This window comes from Suricata suricatta, chromosome 1, assembly GCF_006229205.1.
Source record: "Suricata suricatta isolate VVHF042 chromosome 1, meerkat_22Aug2017_6uvM2_HiC, whole genome shotgun sequence".
Taxonomy (NCBI): Eukaryota; Metazoa; Chordata; class Mammalia; order Carnivora; family Herpestidae; genus Suricata; species Suricata suricatta.
Genome location: NC_043700.1, coordinates 98,832,307 through 98,847,767, shown reverse-complemented (window position 1 = coordinate 98,847,767; position 15,461 = coordinate 98,832,307). Strand labels below are relative to the sequence as shown.

General features: G+C 35.6%; 1 protein-coding gene across 1 annotated transcript in view; it reads left to right on the top strand.

Annotated features, from left to right (window-relative positions):
- Positions 1-784: 784 nt before the first annotated feature.
- The window catches only part of MYOZ2 (myozenin 2), a 37,775-nt gene continuing 23,098 nt past the window's right edge, over positions 785-15,461 (top strand). The window contains exons 1-2 of the mRNA XM_029941544.1: positions 785-942; positions 1,503-1,591. Of these exons, the coding sequence (XP_029797404.1) occupies positions 1,516-1,591 (76 nt within the window). The 5' untranslated portion in view covers positions 785-942; positions 1,503-1,515. The remainder of the gene's footprint in view (positions 943-1,502; positions 1,592-15,461) is intronic.

Here is a 15,461-nt window from a genome sequence, read left to right as displayed (position 1 = left end):
CTTTGTAAGGCATCAAAAGTTGAGCAAAGTCCTGATGGCATGACAGAGTGAGCCACGTGCATAGAGGAAGAGCAGGTTACAGCAAACAAGAAATAGTAAAAGTAAAAGCCCAGAAATGGAAAAATGCTTCTGTGTTCAAAGACCAGCAAGGAGGCCAACAAGACCTACATTCAAAATTTTCCCCAACAGGATTTCCTGACTCCAGACCTTGCAAAGATTAGTCAACTTTGTAGGCCCTGTTCTTTACAGGGTCTCTTCAAAAAGCATGACCCAGTTATGAATCTAAGCTTTTACTCAAATAGCTTCATGGCTCAACTTTTAACACCATTTCAAAGTGCTCCTCTGCCTTACCATTCAAATATTACCCATTTTTCTGAAACTAGCATACATTCTCCTTCCTATTTAAGGGATGGCTCCACTCCACATTGTTTTCTTTATTCTTGAAACTCCATAGATATTATTTTCCAGACTTTCATTTGAATAGTTAATGATCTATCATTCTGTTCTAATGCATTTATGTGTCTCTTGCCACATCAACTAAGATGTAGCATGAGATCTATATGTTAAAAAGTTTTAAAAGTCCCTTTCAGCTACTATCTTCTCAAAGAGAAGGCGCTCCATAAAAACTTTCTGTATGTTCATTCAACCATCTCACAAACTAGAAATACAATGGAGAGAACCTAATCTTTGTCTGTTCCTCCCTTTCGCCAGGAAGATATGAGTAGTTGAAGTATTTGGTGCTATATATAGTCAGTTGATGTCAGCTGGATGCCAGTCTCTTCAGAAAGGCTCAGTCCCCAGTTTGAGTCAGAGCTAGGGACCATGCCGTCCCAGGCTCAGGGATAAAAACCATCGGGCCCAAGTGTCATCCATATTCCATCTCCACTGTTTCCTCCACAAATTGGGATTCAACCCTGCTGAAAAGCACAGTCTAAGAACAAGGTGAGTGTATTGTTTCCTAAAATGTTTTATTAGTCAGTTGTCCAAGGAAGTTCAGAGTTGTGACTCATAAATGGGCATTCTTTGCTTTAAAGGGCAGCTGTTGATGCCAATATTAAAATGCCACCACCAAAGAGTCCTGATTTAATCTAGTGTCCTTTCTTCATTCTTACAGTTTGCTGGAATTGATGTACTGTGATGCTGGTACAAGTGAAGGCCAATAAGGAAACAATGACAGATTAAAATAAACTGTGGAAAAGAGAGAGGGAGGGGAAAAGAAGCAGCTCTTTCATTGCTTCTTATTGCCTGGTGACCATTGCACAAGTGTATAGATAAGACTGGGCCTGAAACTCTGAGTATTATCCTCCGTTTAGTGTGACTTTGCCTGTCAACAAATAACATGCTCTGTCACTGGGAAGAGAATGCATATTAAAGTCACGCAGTAGGAAGCAGTGATAAATTCTTAATAAAGAACAGAGATGCTCTCTTGCAAAAGGATGGTTATAAGACACTCCAGATGAGTTCTTCACAATGTCTCAATAATGTTCCTTTATTTTCTATAGGGAACAAAATACCATGCTTTCACATAATACCATGGTGAAGCAAAGAAAACAGCAAGCATCAGCCATCATGAAGGAAATCCATGGAAATGGTATCAATAAAAATCCTTTTTAGCACTAATATAACTCACCATTAACATAGATCCTTCCTGATGTTACTTAATATTCTATAGTTTACTTCCTTTAAATCCTTGCTCTTCTGTCATAACAAACCTGGAGCTCCAAGGGGTGTAGAAAAGCCTATGGCAACTAATCCTTTTGTAGTCATCCTTTCTCATTTGAAAGCTATTTTCAGATGAACAACTGCTCTAAAGGAATGAAGCAATCTGACAGCTGATGTACATTCGGTTTGGCTTGCCTTTCACATTTCACATTATAAGTTAATTTCACTCTCAATTCTTTTTTTTGGCCAGGTCTCATACTTGTCTTCATGGTCCAACCCACATGGCACATCATGATTTCTTTTACCTTATATTACATAAAACTTTTAAAATATATTATATCATCCTTTTTGTATGAAAGCTTTTAAAGTTGGAATCCATGTTGTGAATTTCTTTAACCTTGAAACAAGTCTTCATATTTAGTAATTGGATTACTAAGATATTTTCTTTAGAAATATACTTTCATTTATAATTTCTAAGGAAATATAACATTTATGTAGTCTCAAAGCACGTGGCCCAAAAAGTTTAATATAAATTAGATACAAGATGATATTCTACTCTCCTTTTCCTTAAGTTCTAGCAAATAACTCTGGAGAGCAATTTTTTATTCATTGCATTTTGATTGTTATAAAGGAAATTCAACTTTATGAGCAAAGGATAGTATCAATTTTAAAAGCAAATAGGTAAAGTATCCAGATGCTTTTAAGGGTTGATTTGAGCCATTCCAGATATATCTATGGAGTTTTCAGAATGCCTCTTTATTTCCCCTCTATTGATAAGGAATGTAACCTTTCACCTGAACTCTATTGAGACATAAAGGTGAGGGCAGCTGGGTACAGAGGTAAGTATAGTGTTTTTACATTTCACCTTCCATAATTCACACTGAATAGAATCCACCAAAGATTGTTTTCGATACTCCTTTCCCCACACAGTGTCATATCTAAAGGGTCCTGTTGTTAAGTTTTCATTTTCTATTTTTTGCAATACAAAATTACCATACTAGATTCAACTTAGTTTCCATGTTTTACTATGATGTTAGATGAATAAATAAAGTGAGAATAATTCCAAATCAGATTCCAGAACTGAACTTGTACCAGTTCAGAGTTCAAAAATTCACACTTCTTTTAAATTTTTATGCTTTTTTATGTTTCCTGGTTCAGGTAGTTTACTTGAAATCGTTTTTATAGTTTTCCTGATTAATAAGGAAAAACAAGATGAACACTTGAATTTGAGAATAGATTATTTACCTTAAAACTAGCTGGGATCAGTTATTTTCTAATTGCATCACAATAATGAATCAATTGATCCATTTAATAATTCCCAGCTTAAATAATATGTTGGATTCTACTCTATGTTAGTCCTGCCATAGACCTACAAGGGTAAGAGTATCTTTTTTTTACAATATAACTTTTATATTTATGAAATATAAAGAAAAAATACATCTCAAGGGGGAAAGACCCTCAAAACTATTATTTTACCACCAGTAGGTCCTGGCCACGAAAAGTCTGCAGAAGCCTCCCTCCCGAGTCATGGGTAGATTTCCAGACCCCTTAAGTGGAGTCACATGCTCTGCCTTTGTTTGGAGGTCAAGTGTCCAGATAACACAGGATGATCACAGACTTTCCAAACTCATTCAGATAGCTGTAGGACTTTAAGAAATAGCTTAAATAATTCCCCTATTTTATTTCCTCTCTTATTTTCTATGATATCTTACTTAGAACTTTACTATTTGTATATGATATGGTGTATAGAGATCCAGAGCTAGGGAAGTATCCTGGATGCAGAGATGTGACATAGACTGCAGAGAAGCCTTCTCAGGAATAATCCTCCAAACATTCAAATACATCACAGCAGTAAAAATCTGGATAATTTAAGATAGAGCACGCAATTGTTTCAATCTTAATAAGACTAAATAAATCAAACTTGGATTGGATTTTCCTTTATAAAACTGAACAGAGAAGGATGTTTTCAAAGGCTTTTTCCCACCTCCTTTTCCCCTTGTGGGTCAGGACTTTTTTCTTTTGTACATTATAACTTCTTTACTTTTTATATCACATTTCAAGAACATTTCGCCTAGTGGAGAGTGAAATGTGACATGGAAATGACTAAATGTGTTGTCTTTTAACATGAACTGGAAGTTCACTCCAGTTCTTGTTGTCTGGGAGAGACTACAGCTAGTGAGCCTTTGAGATTAAACCAGTAGAAAAATGCAAGAATCAAACAAGGAGAGTTTTATATCAGAGCACTAATTTCATCTGAAGAAGAATTAATCTAAAGAATTAATGAGGAATCCTATCTATGTAGACTAAAATACATAGAACTGGATAGAATGAGTAAAACTGTGGATAACTTCCAGCCTCTACTAATTATGCCCCAAATTGTTACTCAGTATAAATCATTACACTTGCGGTATCAAATTATGTACCAGCAGCAACTATACCATACTCCCAACAAATAATAGAGCATTCCTTGACACTAAGGCTGTACACTTTCACATTGACCATTCTTATCATAACATCATGATCATGATCATGATGATCATCATCAATGTTAGAAGGAGTAGAGCCGACATAGTAGTTGTCTTGTGTTACTGCTGGGATACAAAGCTTCTGTGCTTTATACAGGAGTATGAATAGCCCTCTTGCTGCCATCTAACAAGTGCTATTCTAAAAGACAGACAAAAACACAAAGATATTTTGACATTATCTGTGCATGAATTAGTTGTGGGGGGAAGAAAAATTGGCTTATAAAAGTTTCATGGACACACCCCTGTGCTGTTTATTCCTAATTGGTCTATATTATTCAGCATAAACTATGTTTTTCGTTCACTCAGTAACTCATTTGAGACTTGATTACTGGAGAAGAAGAAGAGACAGGGAAGCATAAAATGAGTTATAATAATGGACTAATAAGTTGACAAGAGAAAGGAGGAGGGGGAATAAGAATAGAAGAAGGGGAGGCTCTCAAGAATAACTGGCTTCCGTCCAGAAGTGGTGGGGGAAATAATTGGAATTAAAATAGCCATAAGCAGAACTGAGCAGAACCAGCTGTGAGCCCTGGTCTTACACACAGATAACAACTGACAGGTGAGAAGAACTTGAGAAACAGGGAAGACCACAGCGCTTCAGAAGGCCGCTTCAGTCGCCCTACAGTTTTTTCCCTGGGGCGCTATGAAGGCTTTTTTGGTATGTGTTTTGTTTATGTTTTTTATTTTTCCCCTCATGATTGGTGAACAGCATTTCCCAGCACACAAAAGAGGACTGAGCAGACTGTTTTTGTGACTTCAGGAAAGGAGTTTAGCTTTGTGGTCTGAAAACAGGAAGCCCAAGTTCTAAATGGAGTGCTGTTGTGGATAGGGTACCAGGAGCCCTGGATTCCAGACTAGTCATTAGATTCCTCAACTGAACATGGGAGATTGGATTTGCTAATACATTTAATTCTTTTCTTTTAGTTTTTATTTATTTATTTTGAGAGAGACAGAGAGAGACAGAGAGCGAGAGCGAGAGCGAGAGAGAGAGAGAGAGAGAGAGAGAGAGAGGGAGTTGGGGCAGGCTCAAAGACAAAAAGAGAGAGAGAATCCCAAGCAGGGAGGCTTTATCCCACAACTGTGAGATCATCACTTAAGCTGAAATCAAGAGTCAGACACTCAACCAACTGACCACCTCATGCCCTAATTCTAAAATTCCATGATTCTAATTTACTGAGTTTTGTGGCAAAATCAAACATCAGCGTATTTGAGTTTCTCCACCAATAACAAAGATGATGATAGTATTGACATAAATCACAAGGGCACTTTGAAAAGCATAAAGTATAAAATCTAGAAATTCAGATGGAAGACTATGTGAAGATCCTTTTTAGTTTTCCTGTATCAGCATATCTTAAACTGTAGTTAAGCAAGTCATTAATGTCAAAATAAGGACACCAAGAAGGCCTTAAATACCACAGATCAAATACAAAAAGTCTGAGGGAGAAAAAGATATTAACTTAATGCTTCAGTGTACATGTTTATTAGTGTTCTTTTTCACATTAGCATTCCAAAACTCCAAGAAAAAAGCATTTTTTTATTTTGAAAAGTGGTGTGCAGTAACATCTTGTGAATTTATAGATTTTCTAAACATGCCAGAGGTTTCTAATTTTCTAGTAAGGCCCTTTAGAGAAATGGCAGCAGAGACCTAGGCTAAATTTTACTTATTACCCAAGTTGAAATCATAGTGAATAAGTCCAGCCATACTGTATGTATACTATCACTTGAGTTTCTTTGTTGTCTTTTTCACTCTAATATGCTTTACAGGTACATCTCATAAACAGTACTAAATGACTGTGCTTTTCAAATTGTATGATTCAATACACTGGTAATCTCATTTCTTAAATGCTTATAAATTTATAGCTATTAAATGATAATATTTTAATGGTATGTTTTTGAAAACTTTATAAAATAGTCTTAGAACTCAAATAGAGGCCAAAAGATATAAAATAGGAAAAGAAAGAATCTCAGCAGGCTTAAAAATCAACTTTTTAATGCAAAGAAAATTATTAATGACCTGATTATCAATTGTAGTCTTTTCAGGTATTATTCAAAAATCATAGTATGGACTATTATCTTTTATGTGATATGTATATATAGTTGTTACATTTTATAATAATGTATATTTTATGGACTATTATTCGATCCAACAGGCTATCTGTAAACAGCCAGAAGAGACCTGTACAAGTACAGAGTAAACATATGGCCTTAGGCTTTTTAATAAATCAATAGGACAACTGTAGAGAGCAAGTCAGTTTCCATTCTCTCCCCTCCACTGGTTTTGCTCATTCCACCAGAATTGCAGCTGCCAGGGAATCATGAGGAAAGAGATTTTTAAAAGATCTTTGTCTTACTACAATTATGTGTAAGTATCTCTATAGACTATGAATTAGATTCATTGGTCTAACAAATATGTAGCTTTTAGTCAAATCAAAATTTCACTTTAAATGTGTAGCACTACCTATGCACAATCAATCATTGTTGATCAAGTTTCAGAATGCTAACCTATGATATAAAAGTGAAAAAAAAAAGAATGTTTCTCTTTGGAGGAATAGAAGTCCAGTATTTGTTCATAAGACTATTCATTGACAGAAGGTATGAAAAAGGAACTGATCATGTTTTTTTTAATTTTTTTAATGTTTTATTTATTTTTGATACAGCGAGAGACAGAGCATGAGAGGGGGAGGGGCAGAGAGAGAAGGAGACACAGAACTGGAAGCAGGCTCCAGGCTCTGAGCTAGCTGTCAGCACAGAGCCTGACGCGGGGCTCGAACCCACGAACGTGAGATCTGACCTGAGCCAAAGCCGGAGGCTTAACCGACTGAGCCACCCAGGCACCCCCTGATCATGTTTTTAAAGATTACATATTCTCTCGATAAAATGTAATTTTCCATTTGGTTTCTAATAATTATAGTAATGGGGCTCCACAGTAAGAAAACCAGAAGGAAAGTATACTTAAAAACCAAATATTTGAACTTTTAAAAAAACGTTTATTTATTTTGAGAGAGAGAGAGAGAGAGAGAGAGAGCGAGCCTGCCTGCAAGTAGGGGAGATACAGAGAGAGGAGAGAGAGAGAGAGAGAGAGAGAGAGAGAGAGAGAGAGAGAGAGAGAGAATCCCTAGCAGGCTCTGCACTGTCAGCACAGAGCCCAACTGGGGGCTCCATCCCACAAACAGTAAGATCATGTCCTGAGCTGAAATCAAGAGTCAGATGCATAACTGACTGAACCATGCAGGCACCCAAAAATAATTGAACTTTTTAATGTAGTATTTTAAATCTTAATTTAACTACAAAATATTTAAATTTGAGGACACTACTGAGGAAGAATATTGGCAACAATTATTTAATATTTCTAGTATATTAAAAATTGTGAGATTTTTGTGGAAATTAATTTGATTATGGTGAAGACCCTCAAGTCATAGATCTATATCAAGTTATAATTAAATATTCAACTATTCATAAATAATTGAAATAGTAGCAAAATACAATATATAAAATCCTATAAAATCTTTAAAGAATAAAGGGAAAATTCTGGATGATTATAAATGACATCAATAGGAAAGTATGTCTAGTAATATTATTTTCAATAGATGATCTAATGCCACAAAGATAACTTTCTAATCCATCAGGGCAAGGCTAGGTATCTTGAATAAGTTATATCATTTATTAGGCATCCAGATTAAATACACTGTTAAGACCCTACAGAAGGGTTTGCAATAAAGGGCAGAGAACAGCTGAACTTGAATTCTATGTGCTCAGTTGACAGTGTTCTTCATTCTGAAAGTTTTAGTAATGAAAGTGTTCATATATTAGATTCCCCAACTCACAGATGGTCTGGAACTCCAGCTCCAGTTACCTAATAAATTTAACTATTGAAAGGGAAGGGAAGAAAACCTTAGAGAATTTAGATATGCCTTTCATTGTTTGTTTGTTTATGCAGAATGTGTTGACTTAACATATTCCTGTGTCTAGGACTTTGCTAGTAAATATTTAACAACTGATTCTTTCAGGGTAAAATGTCTTATTTGTAGAGTTGGCCAATTTCCAACCATGGCCAATTTCAGGTTACCGTCAAGAAGACATTAAATGCAGAATTAGAAAAAGATGTGAAGTAATACATTATATAGTATTTCCACTGTTCACATACAAATAGATATAAATAACATCAAGAGTATAGATAATAGCAAAAAGTAGTAAAAGACATAGAAAGGGATGTTTTTGAGTATTTATTGCTGTTTTAAATATACTTTATCTAAATATTATTTATATAACTTAATTTTATATGGTTGTGTTCACTGCAGTTAATTTCTGGCTCACAGAATACTTAAAAATTTATCATTTGATTCTTACGAGCCAAATACAAGCTTGCTCTAGCACTGATTTATCATCTAGAACTTCTGGCTTCAGAGATGTTTAATATTGTCAGATGGTCACTCAAAGCCAAAGATGATTTCTCAAAGGGAAAAAATGTAGACTTAGAGGAAGTGGAATGGAGTATGAAGAATAAGAGGTTGAGCTATTATTTTGTGTGCCTTCTCCTTTTCCCTTTTTGTCTGTTGCTTCTCTCTCATGATATAAATTTGCTAGTAATAACATATTGTGCCAGCTGACACACTGTTGTATGCCCTGACACTGAAAGTTCCTCGTGGTTCTTACTGAACATCTATTTCCTACAGCAGCTTGAGTGATGGTTCTTTTGCTTCGCTAAAAAAAGAGTGAATGCTTCTTAGAAATCAGATGAGTCTGTGGCCAGCGGTATATACTTTTTTTGTAATAGCTCTGCTCTCGGCTCTCTTTCCTCTTTGAGGTCCCCACTTCTGGGCTTTTTTAGCTGTCTTCTCCACTCATCCTTATAACTCCAATCTTAATATACTCTTTGGACCTACATCAGTGAGATGAAGATCTGGAGAGAATAACTATACCAGCAGGTTCTTAGTCAGAAGTCGACTAGCTTAAACAATAAAGGGAATTTATGGCTCACATATCTGAAAAGTTCAGAGGTGATCTGGTAGGGCGTCTTCATCTAAGTATGCCACCAAGGAGTCTCTGGTTTGTCAGTGTTTGTTTTGGTTTCCTTGGGATAAGCTTCATCCCATGCCTGGCTTGATCACAGTATCACGTACCGCCAGCAGTTTCCTGGGCAATATACTTCCATGCTACATTCAATAGGATTCAGAAAGCATCTCTGGCACAACATTTGCAGAGACAAGTCCTAGCATTCACTTTCATAGGCCTGAGTCAGGTCACATACTTGTTTCTGAATCAACCACAAAGCTTATCAAGTCCTTTCAAACACACCCTAGAAGACGATCATAAATTACAGAGGCCAGCGGGATGGAATCTAATTAAGTCATGTGACTGTTTCAGAAATGTTGGTGGAATCAGCTAACATTAGGTACCATTAGAAAAAGGGAAATGAGATAAAAATATTTTCTCATATCTGTGTCTGGAGTCACAAAATTAGACTTATGCCATAGATAAGATTTTAGAAGGTATAGAAGTTAGTAATGATATGCCAGTCCTTTATCTAACACTTCTATTTTCATTTAAGTGTTTGTAATGACTCAAATCAGTAACAGAAATGAGGAGGAGGAAAAAAGCTGCATTTCTATTTTGGTTTCTTTATGGAAAAACTTTGTGGTCTTAATTGTAAGGAGAAAGATTCCATTACTATGAAGATTGTCATCTCTGCATTTTCTAGTGGCTGCCTGCCTTGGGGCATTTTTCTTTTCTTGAATATGTCCCATTGAAATTTTTTTCAGAAAAAAAAACTAAATTTGTTTAAAAACATTATTTGGAATATATAATTATATTACATGAAATATGTATTTCTAAAAAAGGTTAATGGAAAAAATCTGTGGATTTCAATTTTTTGTGTTATTTCATTCTCTCTCTCTCACTACTAATTGAATTGCTTTGAGAAGGATTGAAAGGAAATTCCCCCCTCCAACAGATTGCACTATGTTAGTATAAGAAATACTGCTCCTTTTGTCCTTTGTGATCTAAAGGAAACTTGCTATTTTGATTATAGAAACAAAAAGTTTAAAGAGCCCACCCTGTCACTCTCTCTAGAATATATTGAATATATATGAATGAATATATATATTCAGTGTATATATTATATATAATGTGTGTTATATATGTGAATATACATATGAGGATATATAGAGAGTATATATGAGTATATATTATTATATGTAATATATAATATATACTGAATATGTTAGTATATATATGAATATTATATTCAGCATACATTATGAATATATATATTCAGTGTATATATGTATATATACAAATACACTGAAATTAACCCAGTGTACATATGTATATATAAAAATACATTGAAAATTAACCCAGCTTCTCCTGCTATGTTCCAGTCATATGGTAACACAAATTTCAAACACTTGCAAATAAAAGAGGGTGAATATTCCCTGTAAAGATTAGCAGAGTTGGTGAACAAATCCTTAGAAACTGTTATAAGACATCATCATTTGCTTTGCTCTGTTCCTTCTATTCCTCTCTCAGAGACAATTTCTGCCATTACTGGGGATTGTGAAGCATAGCTTTTTTCCCCTCTTCATACTAGAAAGCAGACAAAGCTGCTCTGCATTGCATTAGGAAGAGCTATGAATTTTTTTAAATAAACTTTTTAAAAAGTAATGTACTTTATTTTTTAGAGCAGTTCTAGGTTTACAGGAAAACTAAGAGAAAGTATAGAGTGTTCCTATATACCCTTCTCCTCCCAACATAGTTTCCCCTGTTATTAACATCTTGCCTTTGTTGATATACCTGTTATGGCTGATGAACCAATACTAATACACTATTAAAAACTAAAGTCCATGGTTTACTTTAGGGATCACTCTTTGTTTTGTAATGTTCTACGGGCTTTCATGAATGCATAATGTCATGTATCTGCCATTATAGTATCATGGAATAGTCTCATTGCCCTAAAAATCCCCTATCCTCTGCCTATTTATCTCCCCTCCCTCCCCCAAGCCCTTGGTAACCACTGATTCTTTTACTGTCTTCTGAAGTTTTGGCCTTTCCAGAATGTCACATAGTTGGAATCATACAGAGTGTAGTCTTTACAGACTGGCTTCTTTCACTCAGCAATTTTTAGTTAGGGATTATTCATGCAATTTCATAATTTGATAGTTTTTATTTCTTGAGAAGATTGTGTTCATATGCAAATATATAGAGCTGTCCTATCATGTACCTTTTCCCAGTTTCTCCCAAAGTAACGTCTTGCAAGGCTAGAATACACTGTCACAACCAGAATATTGTCATTAATATAGTCAAGAGACTCCTGCCAATCACTAATCTGTTCTTTATTTCTCTCTATATATTTTTTCATTTCAAGAATGCTATATAAATTATGTAAACACCACATACATATATACAGTATGTAACCTTTGGAGATTGGCTTTTTTCACTTAGTATAATTCTCCAGTTATGTCTGTTTCAATTGTTTGTTCCTTTGTACTGCTGAGAACCATGATATGGATGGACCACAGTGTTTTCCACCATTTACCCATTGAGGTGCATCTGAATTGTTTCTGTTTTATTTTTAATTAAGAATAAAGCTGCTATGAACATTTGTATATAGGTTTTTGTGTGAACATGAGCTTTCAATTCACTGGGATAAATGCCCAGTATTACTGTTAGCTCTATGTTCATTTTTTTAAGAGAAATTACCAAATTAGTTTCTAGAGTGGCTGTGCCATTCTACATTTCCAATAACAAGATGTTAATAATCCAGTTTCTCCACACCCTCCCCAGCATTAGAAGCCGTTACTATTTTTCATTTTAGCTATTCTGATGGTAGCATCTCATTGTGGTCTTAATTTGCATTTCCTTAATTAGCATTGATTAATGATGGTGCACATCTTTTTGTACCCTAATTTGCTATCTGTATGTACATCCTCTTTAGTGACATGTCTCTTCATGTCTTTTGCCCATATTCTAACTGGATTGTTTGCATTTTACTAGTAAATTTTGAGAGTCCTTTATGTATTCTACCTTGTTGTCAAATATGTACTTTCCAAATTCTGTATCCCACTCTGTAGCTTGTCTTTTCATCCTCTTCACAGTCTTTCTCAGAGAACAAAATTTTAACTTTGATGAAGTCAAATTTATCAAATTTTTCTTTAATGAATTGTGTCTGTGGTATCAAGTTTAACAGTGTTTTGCCCAGCAATAGATCCCAAAGTTATGGTCATATGATTTTTCTTCTTTAGCCAGTTAACATGGTGGAATACATTGATTTTTTAATATTGAACCAGCCAGTATCCATGGAATAAATTTCACTTATTCATAGTATAGAATTCTTTTTATATATTGTTGAATTCTAATTACTAATGTTTTGTTAAGGATTTTTGCTTCCATATGCATGATGAAAATTGATCTGTAGCTTTCTTTATTTTTTGTGTGTTGTCTTTGTTTGGTTTTGATATCAGGGTAAGATTTGCTTAATAAATGAGTTGGGAACTGTTCTTTCATCTTCTATTTTCAGGCTGAGATTATGTAGCATAGGGTGTTAATTCTTTAAATGTTTGATAGAATTCTCCAGTGAAATTGTCTAGTTCTGAAGATCTTTTGGGGGGCGATTTAAAAATTATAAATTTGGTTGCCTGAGAGTTATAGGATTAATCAAATTATCTACTTCATATTAGGTGAGATGTGATACTTTGTGCTTTTCAAAAATTGGTGAATTTTTTCAGTTTTCAAATTTATGTGAATTTATGTATAAAGTTGTTCATAGTATCTTTTACTATCCATATGCTATCTGAAATGTCTGTGGTGATATCCCTTCTTTTGTTCCTAACGTTGGTGCTTTGTGTCTGTTTTTTTGTCTCTGTCAGTCTAGCTAGAGATTTCTCAATTTTACTACTCTTCTAAACCTGTCTCCATTCTTTTTTTTAATAGTTTATTGTCATATTGGTTTCCATATAACACCCAGTGCCCTCCTCCATTACCATCACCTCTTTTCTCCCTCCCCCTCCCCCTTCAACCGTTGGTTCCTTTTCAGTATTCAATAGTCTCTCAGGCTTTGCGTCCCTTTCTCTCCCCTCCCTTATCTCTTTCCCTCTTCCCCTCTCCATGGTCTTCCATTAGGTCTCTCCTGTTCTCCTGTGAGACCTATGAGTGCAAACATATGGTATCCATCCTTCTCTACCTGACTTATTTCGCTTAGCATGACACCCTCGAGGTCCATCCATTTTGGTACAAATGGTCATGTTTCATTCCTTCTCATTGCCATGTAATACTCCATTGTGTGTGTATATATATATATATATACCACATCTTCTTGATCCATTCAACAGGTGATGGACATTTAGGCTCTTTCCATGATTTGGCTATTGTTGACAGTGCTGCTATGAACATTGGGGTACATGTGCCCCTATGCATCAGCACTTCTGTATCCCTTGGATAAATACCTAGCAGTGCTGTTGCTGGGTCATAGGGGAGTTCTAATGATAGCTTTTTGAGGAAGCTCCACGCTGTTTTCCAGAACGGCTGCACCAGTTTACATTCCCACCAACAGTGTAGGAGGGTGCCCGCCTCTCCACACCCTTGCCAGCATCTATAGTTTCTTGATTTGTTCATTTTAGCCACTCTGACTGGCATGAAGTGGTATCTCAGTATGGTTTTGATTTGGTTTCCCTGATGATGACTGATGTTGGGCATCATTTCATGTGCCTATAGGCCATCTGGATGTCCTATTTGGAGAAGTATCTGTATATATTTTCTGCCCATTGCTTCACTGGGTTATTTGTTTTTTGGGTGTGGAGTTTAGTGAGTTCCTTGTAGATTTCGGATACTAGCCCTTTATCTGATATGTCATTTGCAACTATCTTTTCCCATTCCATCGATTGCCTATTAGTTTTCTTGATTGTTTTCTTTGCAGTGCAGAAGCTTTTGATCTTGATGAGGTCTCAAGACCTCATTTTTGCTTTTATTTCTCTTGCCTTTGGGGATGTGTCAAGTAGGAAATTGCTGCGGTTAAGGTCAAGAAGGTTGTTTCCTACTTTCTCCTCAAGGGTTTTGATTGTTTCCTGTCTCACATTCAGGTCCTTCAGCCATTTTGAGTTTATTTTTGTGTATGGTGTAAGAAAGTGCTCTAGTTTCATTCTTCTGCATGTTACTGTCCAGTTCTCCCAGCACCACCTGCTAAAGAGGCAGTCTTTTTTCCATCAGGTACTCTTTCCTGCTTTGTCAAAAACTAATTGGCCATACCTTTGTGGGCCCAGTTCTGGGTTCTCTATTCTATTCCATTGGTCTATGTATCTGTTTTTGTGCCGATACCATACTGTCTTGATGATGACAGCTTTGTAGTAGAGGATAAAGGCTGGGATTGTGATGCCTCCCATTTTGGTTTTCTTCCTCAATATGACTTTGCCTATTTGGGGCCTTTTGTGGTTCTATACAAATTTGAGGATAGCTTGTTCTAGCTTTGAGATGAACGCTGGTGCAATTTTGATGGGGACTGCATTGAATGTGTAGATTTCTTTGGGTAGTAATGACATTTTCACAATGTTTATTCTTCTAATCCATGAGCACAGAATGGAATGATAAACCTACAGGCAGGCTCCTTAGAAAGAAAAGAGAGAGAACCCAGATAGACAAAATCATGAATAAAAATGGATCTATTCCAACCAATTCCTTAGAAATACAAGCAATCATTAGAGGTTACTATGAAAAATTATATGCTAACAAATTGGACAACCTAAAATAAATGGACAAATTCATAAATGCACATGCACTACCAAAGTTTTAACAGGAAGAGATAGAAAGCATGAATAGACAAATAACCAGTGAAGAAAGAGCCCAGGGCCAGATGGATTCCCAGGGGAATTCTACCAGACATTTAAAGCAGAGCTAATACCCATTCTTCTCAAACTATTCCAAAAATTAGAAATAGAAGGGAAACTTCCAGACTCATTCTATGAAGCCAGCATCACCTTGATACCCAAACCAGACAGAGACCCAGCAAAAAAAAGAGAACTACAGACCAATATCCTTAATGAATACAGATGCAAAAATACTCAACAAGATACTGGCAAATTTAATTCAACAGCATATAAAAAATTATCCATTATGATCAAGTGGGATTCATTCCTGGGTTACAGGGCTGGTTCAATATTTGCAAATCCATCAATGTGATACATCATATTAACAAAAGGAAAGATAAAAACTGTATGATCCTGTCGATAGATGCAGAAAAAGCATTTGACAAAATACAGCACCCTTTCTTAATAAAAACCCTTGAGAAAG